Here is a 15000-nt window from a genome sequence, read left to right on the forward strand (position 1 = left end):
AAATTGGCAAAATATTAGGATCTTCTTTCTGTGAATAATAAGGGAATCTGATGGAAAAAATGTTCATTTACCATTCAGTGGGCTTGAACCAAAGCCATGAAGCGTGGCACTTTCCATTCTAAACAGTATTCCCACTGATGTCTTCTCACATAGCTTTCACAAAGGACCACTATGTTTACATTTGGAGCAAATTTAATAGGCGAGTCACGCAACATATGTGAAAGTTCAATGGAATATTTAAAGAACCGAAGTTGCTCTTTGGTGTAATGTTTTTTATTGATGGCACTGCAGTCTCCAGGCTGTCAGGCCAGTTGCATCCGCCAGCAGATGGTTACTACCATTCTCCACACCGGGACGGAGAAACTAATATACTGGGCCCTTGTTCAGTGTCTTTTGTGGGGGACTGGAACAGAGAGAGATGGATCAGACAAATACACACACACGCACATGCATGCACGCACGCACAAACACACACACACACCACCACCACCACCACCACCACAGCCCCCCAGGCACTTAGACACTACAAACTGAGTGCTCCAGGTGGAGCTCCATATGGCATTGGTGGACAATGATTGAGTCACTTTGTCCAGCACAATTGACGAGGTGACTCAGTCAGTATGCTGTGCGATGTGGGCGCACACACGCCAAACTACACACAAACACACACACATACACACATACGTATATAGACATTGGATAGTTATTGCATCAAAACCATACTTTTAGAAGTATACGCTTATGCTCCCTATCCAATGCCACATCACTCGTCTGACACAATCCGGCAGCACAAAGACAGAGAACGTGATACTGGTGAACAGAAAACAAAAAGCAGTGGTAGAGCAGAACCCCAGGAACCAAGGTGAAGCTGGTGGGACTGGCCTTCTGGCACCCCCGTGGCCCTGCGTGGCGCCCCCCGTGGCCCCCCCCGTGGCCCCGCTGGGTTTGTTTTAGCTTCAGTTACACTCCTCGTCTCTTTGTGTCTCCACCGGGACGTGCTCATCTTCCCTCCGCTGAGCTGAGTTTCCCATGGACCTTTGCTCCCGCGACCAGGAAGCGCGCTCACCATCACAGGCAGTGTCTGAGTGTGTGTCTGAGTGTGTGTCTGAGTGTGTGTCTGAGTGTGTGTCTGGGTGTGTGTCTGAGTGTGTGTCTGAGTGTGTGTCTGGGTGTGTGTCTGGATGTGTGTGTGTGTTTGATATGTATTCTCATGCTTTGGAGTGTGCACCAGTTTGTGTGTATGTTGAAATTGATGCATTAGCCCATGAATTAATTTGTAATTAGTGCAATTAATGTGTGAAATGCAGTGAAATGCTTTCTCTTATTATTTATTATTCTTTTTTTTTTATCCAGTATTTGCGCTCCAGTGCGGATTCAAAGAAAGTTAAATAAGTAAAACAACTTAAAGTGACTTAAACAAGTCACTAATTTGTAAATTACTAACTGAAAGTGATAAGCAGTTTAAGAGTTTCAAGGAAAATATGGCTTAAAGAAAATTAACATTAAAAACAAAATTTACACACTAAAAGAATTTGGAAAATGAAGTAGAGAAAAAATTCTAAATTGAGGTATAGAGAGCAGAGAGAGAACTGAAGAGAACCTGGAATGTGCGTGTGTGTGTGTGTGTGTGTGTGTGTGTGTGTGTGTGTGTGTGTGTGTGTGTGTGTGTGTGTGTGTGTGTGTGTGTGTGTGTGTGTGTGTGTGTGTGTGTGTGTGTGTGTGTGTGTGTGTGTGTGTGCGTGCGTGCGCGTGCGTGTGTGTGTGCCCGTCGTGGATACAGGGATGCAGGGAAGTCAGGAGGGCTGTGAACAGTCTCGCCCTGACTCGTGCTTCCCTGGGAAACATGAGAATCAAAAGTCCAGCACAGCACTCTACTTTCTACCGCTCTCTCTCTCTCTCTCTCTCTCTCTCTCTCTCTCTCTCTCTCTCTCTCACTTCTCTCCATCTTCCTCTCTCTCCTTCCTCTGCGGTGTGGGATCAGCGTTACACTCTCCACCGCCCCGGTCCGCCTGCGTGCGGCAAAGGTCAGAAACAAGGTCCCTGATGGGCAAGAAAGGCCTTCGAACAGGTTGAGGGTCATTTCGGAATTGGAAAGTCTGATAAGAGTGTACGTTTCAAAACACGTCAGAACTGGACTTGGGGGGGGGGGGGTGGGCTTGTAGAGAAGAAGGTTTGAAGTCAAAAAGGGCAAATAAAAGTAAAAGTAGATTTTTTTCATTCGGGCGGTGACGTCACAAAGGGGAATCTGTCTCTTGCTGCCACAGCGCGGTGGCAGGGTGCTGGTCAGTCAGTGGGTTTCACAGCTATTTAGGATGGGGAAGTACCTTGTTTAGGATTAATGATTAAGAAGTGAGGAGTATTTACACAAAACAATTATCCAGTTTTTACGATATAAGGTTCCATCCCACTCCGCTGCGGACGGGCTCCACAGCGACGTGAGGTAGTCATGTTCACGTCCTTTTGTTGCATATAAATAGGAATCTGGGAAATAAATCGAAATCTAAAATAAAAACGCACTGGGAGCGTCTCTTGCCGAAGTGCCAATCACTATAGGGCTCGCTCTGTCCCGTCTCCCCGCGTGTGACGTCACGTTCCAGATCGCGGGCAATGTCAGGTTTTTAGGTGGGCGTGGCATTGCCAAAATGAGTACAGATGTAATTCTAAGCAAAAAATTAAAATAAATGCAATTAATTATTAAATGGCATTGCTACACCATGTCCACACCCAATACCCACTGTGTATGCCAACCCCCAAGTTGCCCTTTAAGAAGTTCAGTAACAAAATGTATATGATAATAGAACACAACTAAAGAAAGAAGACATATAGAAGGTTCCGACCGCATGTACTGTCCTCCGGAAGAATCTGTTTTAAGTTCTTTGCTCCTTCTACGCGGAGCAACTTTAGCTGAACGTCTTGGTCTCTAGAGGAGACTTAACGTCTATTGTCAAGAGCAGGGATCTCGATGCTGTTGGTCCCTTGACCTTAAACACGACTTCCGCCGCTTTACGACTGATGTTATGTACGTTCTGTCCGTGTTCTGTGTGACGTGACTGTATGATATGAAAAAAAAGGCACTGCTGTCAAAGTGTATGCACTCCCAGTTAACCTACCCCGGTATAAATAATGGTGAAAAAAATTTAAGAAATAATAGTAAAAAATAATTAAATGATTGAGAATATATTTTTTTAAATAATAATAAAAAATATATAGATGGAAAAAAATGAAAACATATATAATAAATTGTGACCCCTCTCTATTATCCCTCTCTCTGTTTATGTGATTTGCTTCGTGTCCTCGTGAATCCAGATGGTTCGCTGAGGACTGTACATCACTTTTTGGGTGTCACGTTTACAATCCCTCGTTTTTGTGTTTGCTTAGCAATCATTAACGCTGATGCTTGAGCTGTTGAAGAGTCTTGTGAGACCGCAAGGAAAACATTTATTTACTGAAATAACATTGTTGAGTCACACACTCAAGTGGTTCGAAAAGGTAAACGGGGCAGATACAGCGGCCGAGGACGCTATGGTTACCCGTCAACTGCCGTCGTCAATCATAACGACATAATGGCGACGCCAGGATGGATTGAGCCGGCAACTATGGGCGGGGCCGACCGTCAGCGTTCGGCACCGCGTCAAAAACCCCCTCGTGCGGTTTTCTCTTCTCGAACCGAAGATCAAACCCGTCCCTCGGCTGCGGTGAAACCCCGCAGCCCCGATATTTCATGGCCGTCGTCTGTCTCTGTCAGTGCGATGTCAGCGGGGTCAGGGTTCAAGCGTTTAGCTCCAGCGCCGCCAGATTGGAATTGCCCGGAGGCAGAGAGAGAGAGAGAGAGAGAGAGAGAGAGAAAGGAAGAGAGAGTGATGAGGGCCGGGAGGTGACGGACTGCCTCTCATGTTAGTCTTCTGTGGTTTCATTAGTTCTTCGCGGTGGTATTACTCAGCGTTATATAACACAGACCATCACAAATGATCATGTGGCTGGAATGTGCACTTTCTCCTTTCGAACGAGTGGTATAACCCAGTTGTCTGGCGTTTGGGATCTTTCTGCTCCCGCTTCCTGTTTAGACTGACTTGTCTTGGGCGTTGACCCGCGGACCTCCAGTCCACTGCCCCCTGCCGCGCCCTCTTCTCTTCTCCTCTTCTCTCTTTTCTCATATCATCCATCATTTATTCCATTTTTTTTTTTCTCACCTTTGACTCCTCTCTAATAAACCCTGGAATGGGTATCGTTAGGGTTTCATGGATGGCGTCCATGCACGAGGCTTGTCGAGGTTTGACTGACTTCAAAACTCCTTGGTGCTGGTGGCGACGTGTGTGTGCTACTCCCCCAAAGGTGATAAATCATAGAATTATTTTCAAAATGTCCCTCAACTTTTCCCTTAGCCTGATGGCGGATGACACCGTGAGTGGCAGTGGTTGAGCGTTCCGTCAGTTTCAGCAACGGGAGCCTGCACCGAGTGCGGCTGGACGCTGCTTCGAGTTTTCAGGCCTGTTTTTTTGGCGTTTTGTGAAATCGCTGGTATAACATAAGGGAGGAACAGTGAAAAGTCTTCTTGCATGAAATTCATTTTGCTATACTCGACCCAAAAATTGGTCCCAAACTTTGAGCCTTTCAACTTGTCCGACATGCTTGCTTGCCAAAGCACATAGACAAACCGGTTCCAGTTGGGAAGACGCGGTATCTTCTCCACGACCGGACGTTCTTCCCATTTGTTAGAATGAATTCAAGTTAATTTAACCAAGTCAAATGGCAGCAGGCAGCAGCAGCAGGAGTACAGGTGCTTCTGACCAATCAGGAGCCATGTAACAGATTGGGACTGGTTCTCTATAGCCATCCATACTTACTATACCAGACTTACTTTATCTCCAACTTTACTGAGTTCTATGCAGAGAATCCAAGATATTTTTTTATGGTTACCTTCAGCGTTGGTCTTAAAATTAAGAAATTTTAATTAAGATTAGATAAGATAGGATGAGATAGGGTAAGACTTTGTATTCAGAAGGTGGGTGGATCATTGAGGTAGAAGTGGCTATAGTATGTTATTATACTATATTATATCTTTCAATGGATAATGGGCTGAAAGCTACTATCCAAATCACCATGGAAACAGCTAAATTCTGTATATCTGCATAAACCCTCCACTACGCTACTACTGCCATATACACCTGGGCTTCTGAGCTCAACTCTGCATTTCATTTGGGTTTTGGATTCATAGTTCTTAGAGATGGAACTCTGCCTCGGACTCTTTTCTTCCCCGATTTGATTCCTCAAATTATCGAGACATGACATGACATGAGTCCCCCGGTTGGATGTTCAGTGCCAAACATCGTCGGACTGATGCAGAGGAAACCAGTTATTATTTTTTTTTTTATATATTGCTGTTACATATATACAGTATATATTGCTTTCCCTGGAAACATAGTTACCTGTTCATTTTTCCTTTTGTACCTCACTGTTGTCTCTCTCTCTCTCGCTCTCTCTCTCTGTCTCCCTCTCTCCTGCACAGACACCGTTTCTCTTTTTATTTATTTTCTCTTCTCTTTCTTCCCCCTTGCCTTCTCAAGTAAGTGTCAGTTAGAAATCACCCCAGGGTTGTCTTTGAAAACCATTGCCTCTGTCTATGACTAGTTTAGAGTAAAAAAAAAAGAAAAAAGAAATATATATATTTTTTTAAATAATGAAAACCGCAGCGAACGGAAAAAAAGACTTTCTCTTCGGAATCCAAAACCCACATTAACAATTTTACGCATAAAAAGGTCTAGAGGGACGGCAGCGATAAAGCGATATTTGATGACATCCATATGAGTTATTAAGACACTCTGACATTTTATATGATTTAGGAAATGCAGAAGACCACGCACGCGCACACACACACACACACACACACACACACACACACACACACACACACACACACCCTCCATTCGTCTGGGCTTGCGTCCTGTCTCCGTGTGTGAGTCCCAACATTGCTGCGTCCTGATGCTGTGTGTTCTCTGTGGTTTCCTCAGGAGAGCAGAACCTGATTCACAGCGCTGTCACACAACCAAGAGGACCCAGTGTCGTCCAACACACCCGGGTAAGAGACGAAAAAACAAATGCACTTGAAATGGAAAGTGGCGTTTTGACTTGACGGCTGTCGTAGAATCTCACTCGAGCTGCTGAGGATTGTTTTAATGGGATGTTGGCGGTCTGTGTATTGTCAGATGCTGTATACATATATATTTTTTTTTATTGACTCTTTTCAGGGTGTCTCGGTCTCTCTCCAAGACTTGTTTCATCAGCCAAAGGTGAGTTTTTACATTGAAGACTTCAAATTACATGAGCGTATAGCCATGTCATGTTTTAATTTTGCTTAATTTAATTTCATTGCATTTTGATGTATTCATTCATTCAATTTTCCTTAAGCTCATCAGACTTTTAAAGTCGTTTATTGCTCACCTTGTAGAATTTATCATCCATTTATATCAGAATTTCGTTAGTTTCTTTACTAATAAAAAACATGAGCCAAGTTTTCCTCTCTGACATCCTGGCTTCTGTCTTGCAGATCAGCTGAGAGGAGTTGAGAGGAGGTGTCATGGCGGCGTACGGACAGACTCAGTACAGCCCGGCCCTGCAGCCCACCGGCCCATACACACCCTACACACACCACACGCAGGGCTACAGCATGCCCTCCTACAGTGAGTACACACACACACACACACACACACACACACACACACACACACACACACACACACACTAACATGTTGAAGCAATGCTGCTCCCACCTTTCAAACAAAATTGACAAATGCAAAATACAAAATTAAGTGCCTTCAACCCAAAATGTATCACCATAGTTGTGAGGAGATATAGAGAAAAGAGAGAGAGAGGGGATAATAAGGTAGGTTTCTCAACCATATCTTTAAAATGTTCAGAAACCGGAAAAAAACATGTGATTGATTTTTTCTCGATTTTACCAAGATAACAGACCTGACATGACGGCAACATGGTGGCGTGCATTATTAGCGGTGAACAATGTTCCCTTTGTATCCATTATTATGTATCTAAACACACATACTGTCATTTTGAATTACTCTGTAGATTTGATGTTATGTTAACATGGGGACTACCGACTATTACTATTACATTTTTCCGAGTTCTCATGGAAGGCAGCATCACTTCCTGCTGCCTTGACCTGATGCAAACTTTAAGGGCTCTCTAATCCACCTGAACCAGAAGGTGTGGGCAGCAGCCTTAACCAATGATGGAACAGAACTGGTGGAATAGATAATGAGTGAAAGCAGCTGTTTCCACCAAAAAGGTGCAAAATAGAAAGCGCAAACAAGGACACCCACGATCTAAAGAAATCCCCCGTCTGTGACCATATATGCGCAATGATGTCATGACGAACCCGAGCCGGAGCTTGGGGTTGCCATGACTAGTCATTTTTAAAAGTGCATATTTTACAATATGTCCACTTGATTTGTCCACTCGAGAGGGCAGAACAGACACCGGCAGCTTGGTAGAAGTGCTTGTGCACGGGAAAAAGTCACGGTACGCCGAAGAGTAAAATGTAGAAGTGCCGCTATTGTGTACCGGTGAGTACCGGCCCACTTGGAGCACTGAGTAGATACAGTAAACTGTATATGATGCATAGCATGCGGCACTGGTTCTGTCAGACGGCACCACATGCTTCCACGCTCTTATTTGGCCGATTCAAGCAGCCAGTCCCCCTGTCCACCCTGCTTTGCTTGCTGTGTTGCTGTGTTGCTGTGTTGCTGCCCATCCCTCCACCTCCCCTGCATCCACCTGTTGGGTTCTACTCCTCCATCCAATGGGGGGATTCAAGCTCAACACTCCTAGATTTCTAGCTCGCTTAGTGTTTATGTTTGCTGCACGCCTCGCCGGGAGTGATGAGCGGTAGAGTCCAGATACCAAACTGTGACCACGTAAAATAAATAAAGATAATTTTTTAAGTAAATAGGAGTGTCACTCTCCCTCTCCCTCGCTCCCTGTGTAGACATTAAGACGGAGGACGGCCTGAGTCACTCCCCGGGGCAGACCGGCCTGCTGGGATACTCCAACTTCAACAGCACCGCACCCAGCCAAGCGCTGTACAGCTACTCCACACACGGTCAGTGTCCTCTCACAGACACACCAACACACACAGACACACCCACACACACAGACACAACCCCACACACACACACACACACACACACACACACACACACACACACACACACACGCGCGCACACACACACGCACACACGGATAACCATCCATCCAGGACATCCATCCTGATGCCATCCTTCCTTCCGCTCATCCTCCTCTTTTATTTTTCCTTTCCAGTGTCCTCTCCCCTCCTCTTCTCTTTCCCTTTTCATCCCTCTCTCCTCCGCTCCTTTCATCTCAATTCAAGTTTTCTTGTCAAGGTTTATGGCCAAAGGATGTTTTACCGGAAGTAAGCAACCTTCCAGGATAGACAGACCTGTCATGGCAATAAACACTCCCGTCTCCTTTTCTCTCCCGTCCTCCTGTCTCCGTTTCTCTCCCTTCGTCAACTCTTCTCAACTCCACCCCTCCACCTCTCGTGTCTTGTCTTTTTCCTCCCTCCATTCTTCTTCCACCTTCTGTGGCTTGTCGAGCATAGCAGACTGTTTTGTGTGTTTTCTCTCCCGTTCTCCCTTCTTCTTCCCTATGCTATACTCCTCTCCTCTCCTCTCCTCTCCTCTCCTCTCCTCTCCTCTCCTTTCCACATGTCTCATCTCCTCTCCTCTACTCTCCTCTCTTCCACACCTGTTCTCCATTAGCTGCGGTCTGGGGCTCCTGGCGTCAGACGTCTCCCCCTCCCCTCCTTTTTTCTGGGGGTCAGGCCCCCTTTCTCCACTCAGACCAACAACACAGCATGCACGTGTGCGTGTGTGTTTGTGTGTGTGTGCACGAGTGAGTGCGTGCGTGCGTACGTGTGTGTGTGTGTGTTATACAAAGAGAGAGAGAGAGAGAGAGAGAGAGAGAGGGATACAAATTTGGATAGAAAATGGATAAAAAATAAATGAAAAAGGAGAAAAAAAAGAGACAAAACGAGAAAAAACAAACACGCACTTTGTCTAAAGCGGCTTTCCACCCAAGCGTGGCTGCTCGTGTGTGTGTGTGTGTGTGTGGGGGGGGGGGGGGGGTGCGTGTGCGCGTGTTTCTGTGCGCGTGTGTTTCTTCTCCACACATTCCTCTGTTGTTTCGGCGCCAAAAGCACGCCTCGCTCGGTGCAACTTTATGGCTTTCAAAGCAGCGTGAAATTGACCTTGTGTGCGAGAGGTGGGAGGTGAAGGTGCGTTTCAAGGGGCGAGTAGGTTTATTACTGGGGGACGGGGGAGACCCGCTGCGAGGCGGCGCACCAGGGAGCCGCTGCCATCCCTGTCCTTTTAATGTTCAGAGAAAAACATTGAAATAAATAGCATTTGTTTCAATATTATTCATATTCGTCGACCGGGCCAAGAATAATATCAAATCTTTTTTTTTTTTTTTTTTTTTGCAAGCGAGGGTGTTTGTTTCAAGAAGGTAGCTTGAGACCTAGTTGAGGTGATATTGGAGACACACTGTTTATCTGCCTTCCCAGAATATGAACAAAAGATTCTGAATATTAGTATTCAGAGTTAAGAGTTAAAAAGCTCTACCACTACTACTACTAATAATAATAATTATACTAATATAAATTATAACCATTATATAATAATAGCAACAACAATAATAATAATAATAAGAAGAAGAATAATACGGATAAGCAGAGGAAAATGGATGGGTGGATAATAATATTAACAACAACAACAACAATATTAATAATAATATATATAACCTTTCATACACAACGTGCATTTCACGGTGCTTTACATTAATAGAATGCAACAAAATTGTATAATAATGAAGCAAAGGTTTAAATTCAAGTAAATATTCAATACAAATGTAATAATAGCGGGGGGATATTTTTGTTCACATATGTCAGCTATTAAAGACAATACTAGAATAGCTCAAATATTGGTGAAATATAAATGTGCATGTAAACACATAATCAATCACGACTCTGCTCCAGAAGTACACAAAAGCAACACCGAAGTTTTTTTTTTTTACAAAGCGAAGAATGATTCCAAAACATTGTTTCCAAGCAGCAAAATTGTTTGACGTTTTTATCCATAAATACTTGAGCTTTACATGCAGGGAACTTCAAATGGGCGAAAAACAGCCACGACAACCAAATGTTTGAAAAATGTCACATTTTTTCCATGTCGACCATTTTGTACTGTACAGAATCCACTTACAGTAAAAACAGAACATACTCACCACACACACACGCACGCACGCACACACACGCACACACACACAGACACAGACACACACACACAAACTAACCTAAACACACAATGACCGACTCTACAGTTTGTACAACTGAGAACAATTGGGAACCATGGGAGCCGGTCGCTGTTTACTTGCGTTTTTTCCGCTGAACTTTCTTTGAAGCTTGCTGCGTTGTCCCTGGAGAGTTGTTCATGGTTGCTACGCCGTGCCATTATCGTCTTGTTTGTCATTTACTGTGGGATGGAGGGATGGACAAATAAAGGAGTGGAGAGCTAAAGAAGTTGCAGGTAAAGCAGCGGTGTGTATGGGGTTAAACACTGGGAATCCTGTTCTGCCAACGCCTACATTTAAAGTATTTGTCTTTGTGTTTTGTCACTCACATTTACAAAAATAAGCTTCTTAACCCTCCTTCAACCTGTCGATCCCTCTTCACCCCATCTTAACCTCACTTCACCTCTTCCTCTCTCTCTCTCTCGCTCTCTCTCTCCCTCTCTCTCTCTCTCTCTCTCTCTCTTTCTCCATCCATGGAAATCCTTCCCCTCTCTCTCTCTCGTCTTTTTTGTCCTCTTTACCCGATTTCCGTCCTTTTTCTTTTTTTGTTCCCGGGGTGTCTTGTGGTAGCAGGCAGGATTGCCTTTGTAGGCATGTTAATCCGACATTCACCTTTGGCAGACACCTCTGATTTTTCTCTCTCTGCCAACACTCCGCCGTTACAGAAAACAATGCACACATGCACTCATAGGATTTGTAAGGCAGCATGATTTTAAATGAAGCAGAAGGTCATTTGGGCGGAAGGAAATGCTGACAGTTAGATTTAAGTGACATGCAGAAATGCTTAATGATACGGAGGTTAGTGATGAATTATTATAATTGTTAGAACTCCTGATAATTCAATCACAATTAAGTTACTTACAATGGAAAAACAAATATAAACAGGACATTTGGAGCTCTCTATAAAATACTGTAATTTTACTATAGTGAATCGTTAATCCTTTTATTTTAATGCAATATGTAAATTAAGAGCATATTCCAGCCTAAAATACTGTTACAATTTACAGGAATGACCATATGTCTGACTATTTTGGGGTGATTTTTGCACATTTTTAATGGAGAAAAACACACACGGAAATAGTCAGAGCTATGGCGCAAACGAGAGAGATGTATAATAAACGATAAAATATGGAGTGAGATACGGCTACACTGCCAAGAGGAAATAACCAGGAGCGAGACATTCCTGCCGTGGCCTGAACAGTCCCATAAAAGGAGCAACAGACGTTCTCACCTGTTCCACGGTTTCCGCCGTGAATCAAACCTCAGCCCCTCCAACGCCTTGTTGAGGCTTACTGCTTATTGGATCCAGTCAGATATTTCACCGATCGTAAAATCCAATCTGCAAATTTAAGGATCACTCAATGTTGAAAGGCCGTTGCCAATTATATCAAACTGTTGAAATATACTGTGTTTGTTTTGTGTTCTGACTCATATGTTGTTAGGGGACGACTGTTCTATGAGCGTAACCCCAATCTTTTGAATCTGTTTTCCTTTTGGTTCCTCAGGCGGCGGCATTTCATCTGGAATTTTCCAAGGAACCAACGCAATCCCCGGTTCAACGCCGTTCAACCCAGCCCAACAGGTTAGCAGCCTTTCCCCTCGCACCGCCTTATATTTACTCAGGGTAAAAGAATGGTACACCCAAAACATAACTGAAATACAGAATACACAATCAGAATACAACTAAAACAGGAACTCTGTATATAATGCAATATATACAACAACATATATACTTTTCTTATAAGTGTTGAAGTTGTCGCTGCAATATATATATTTATAATAGAATAGCATTTGCATAAAAAATATTTCTGTCAATTGTTTCATCAAGAATATACAACACAACCCCACGTGATAATGACCGGCTGGCTGCACATGATCCCGCTTATGACATGGCTACTTACTAAATAAAAATAATACATAGAGACGGAAATGTGTTTGAAATTATTTCATAACAAGTAAGCCTAGTCTACGACAACCTAGCCGACACTACGTGAAACGAGGGACGTGAATCCAGGCGAAGTGGTCGCCCACGGCCGCGGTCATCATTCTGAAATAACCCACCGCTGGTTACCACTGTTGACCGACCAGAGTCGAGCATGATCAGCCTCATCAGCTGACATCTTCAGATACATCCCTGTCTGTCTTCTGCCAGGACTTTTCGGCGTACTCCAGCTACAGCCAGAGTCAGTACTCTCCGTATTACAACTCCCATCACTACAACAGTCCCTATCTCAGCGGCAGCAACATCAGCCCGGCGGCCATCACCGCTCCCATCGCCTACCAGCATCCAGAGCACGCCGCCATGCTGCCCAGCCACAGCCCAGAGTCACACACAGGTCAGGGTCATTACTATGCCAGTTGGATATATTGTATATTAATCTCAAAAAATGCATATTTATTCAATTGTATTTACGTGTGTTTCAGGAGACTACCACCCGCCGCCCAGCCCCCCCACCCCAGGTAAAGAGGAGTGCGTCCAGGCCAGAAGAGGCTCCGATGGGAAGCTGAGGGGGAGGAAGAGGGTCAACGATCCCGCTCCACCGCTGGACTCTGATATAGAGGTACACACACACACACACACACACACACATGCACACACACAAACACACAAATAAATTAAGCTTCACTTATATGTCTTTGTGGCATATTCAGAGCCCTCCGGCACGGAGACACAGAGAATGGGGATGAGAAAACACAGTTCATTGTAGAGAGGGAGCTAGGTGGAACAAGCCCAGGAGCGGATGGACACGTGTCATGACAAGGGCTCCGCTCCTGAGGGTGTGTGGGGATGGGGGTTTTACCTGTTGCTGGTTAGACCAACCAACAAGCAACAGGTATGCAACCACACTGATCCTGGGCCCTAATTACCTCGACCCAGGACAGGTGTGTGGCTGCTCAAACCTCGCCACCCCACCTTTATAAACAGAAACATACAGGTATAGATAGATAGACAGACAGACAAACAGACAGACAGATAGATGAAGAGGAAATAACAATTGAAATAGCATACAGTATATACATAGCAAGTATATATAAACAAAAACAAAGTTTCTTCAAGCTAATGTGTGTGTGTTATTGTGTCTCTGTGATTTCCCTGCAGCGTGTGTTTATCTGGGACCTGGACGAAACCATCATCATTTTCCACTCTCTTCTCACGGGAACCTTCTCCACACGGTTTGGGAAGGTACGTGGGTACACCACAGGTACACCACGAGCAAAGCCCCTCGAAAACAAACCAGCGCAGCGCCCCCTGTCGCTCCTGGTGCCCCCGGTGGGCTCCTTGTTTTGCCAAACAGCCCGGAGGGGCCGAGTGGCCGGGCCGTGTTCTCCACCTCTGGGTCTCGTCCGTGCGCCTTTTCACACGCCGCTTGTTTTCCCTCCGTGAACTCTTTGTTTCTTTATCTAATGCGGTGCGGTGTGTTTGGCCGGCCCGGCGTCCCGTTGCGTGACTGACAGCCGGAGGGACCTGCATGTGATGGGCGGGCGGCCAGCAGAGGAAGGACAGCGCAATGTTTCTTGTCTTTGGCTCGGCTCCATGTTTTGAATTCTCACGCCCCCCCCCCGGTGGGATGACACAAGGCTTGATGGGAGTTTGAGAGCCGCACATTCCACTGTTTCTTTTTCTTGTGCTTTTCATGAGAGGTGAGGTTTGAAGAGAGAGAGAGCGAGAGGTATGATCAACGTGATGAAATATGTGCGACTTGCCAAATTCCAACTTCCACCCACCACCCAGACACCCTGTTGCTGGAACGGCGCAGCTCAGTTGGAGAGACGCTGACTTCAAAAGTCAGACGTTTGGGCGGAGGAAACGGCAGAGAGGCCGCAGAGCGGCTGCGGAGCGGCTGCGGAGCGGCGGCGGAGCGGCTGCGGAGCGGCTGCGGAGCGGCGGCGGAGCGGCTGCGGAGCGGCTGCGGAGCGGCGGCGGAGCTGGAGTCCCCGCAGCCATGTTGGCGTAGCAGGGCCCACGCAAACCTGGCTGTCACCCAACAATTCAATTCAATTATGATTGTCACTCAAGAGCGCAAGATTTGTTTTCTGCCTCTTCACGAGGAGGGACAAAAATGTCACTCTCTGACCCCGCCCCCACACACACACACACACACAGACACACAGACACGCACACACATATTTCCCCCTTATTACCTCTTAATCTAGTTTCACGTTAAGTTCTTGGCTCTTGGCGGCCTCACGCTAAACTTGGCCGTAAACAAACTTTCGGATCCATATGTGGAGGCGTGTCTTGCCACGGGGGCAAGGGGGAGGGGGGGGACCAATAACGTCTAATTAAACAAATGATAAGGACTAACAATGCCGAAAGAAAAGTCCTTTTCTCCGGCCGGAGGATCCGAGGGGTGTGAAGAGGAGATCCCCACGAGGAGACAGTTTCTCCTCCACTTTCTCATCGATCACCTCATACCTCCCGTGGGAGGATCCTGGACGCCCGACGTCCTTTGTATAATAAGTGCAGCTGCGGTTTTGAAGTTTGAGGAAATTTTTTTTTCTCCCTCTCGTCGTTGCTGAATTCATTTCGCTGGATTACACAAAAGAGCTTTTGGCTTTTGGCCCCGATCCCTCTGAGGAGGTGATTACAGATAATTACCTCCATTGTCAAACAGGCAA

At 45.5% G+C, this 15000-nt stretch overlaps 1 protein-coding gene across 1 annotated transcript in view; it reads left to right on the plus strand.

Annotated features, from left to right (window-relative positions):
- eya2 (EYA transcriptional coactivator and phosphatase 2) overlaps positions 1-15000 on the plus strand; it is a 34915-nt gene that overhangs the window by 8746 nt on the left and 11169 nt on the right. Inside the window, exons 2-9 of the mRNA XM_080001511.1 lie at positions 6009-6076; positions 6246-6287; positions 6545-6677; positions 8000-8113; positions 11886-11962; positions 12533-12716; positions 12805-12941; positions 13481-13564. Of these exons, the coding sequence (XP_079857637.1) occupies positions 6575-6677; positions 8000-8113; positions 11886-11962; positions 12533-12716; positions 12805-12941; positions 13481-13564 (699 nt within the window). The 5' untranslated portion in view covers positions 6009-6076; positions 6246-6287; positions 6545-6574. The remainder of the gene's footprint in view (positions 1-6008; positions 6077-6245; positions 6288-6544; positions 6678-7999; positions 8114-11885; positions 11963-12532; positions 12717-12804; positions 12942-13480; positions 13565-15000) is intronic.

The sequence above is a fragment of the Zeus faber genome, assembly GCF_960531495.2.
Source record: "Zeus faber genome assembly, chromosome: 5".
Classification (NCBI taxonomy): domain Eukaryota; kingdom Metazoa; phylum Chordata; class Actinopteri; order Zeiformes; family Zeidae; genus Zeus; species Zeus faber.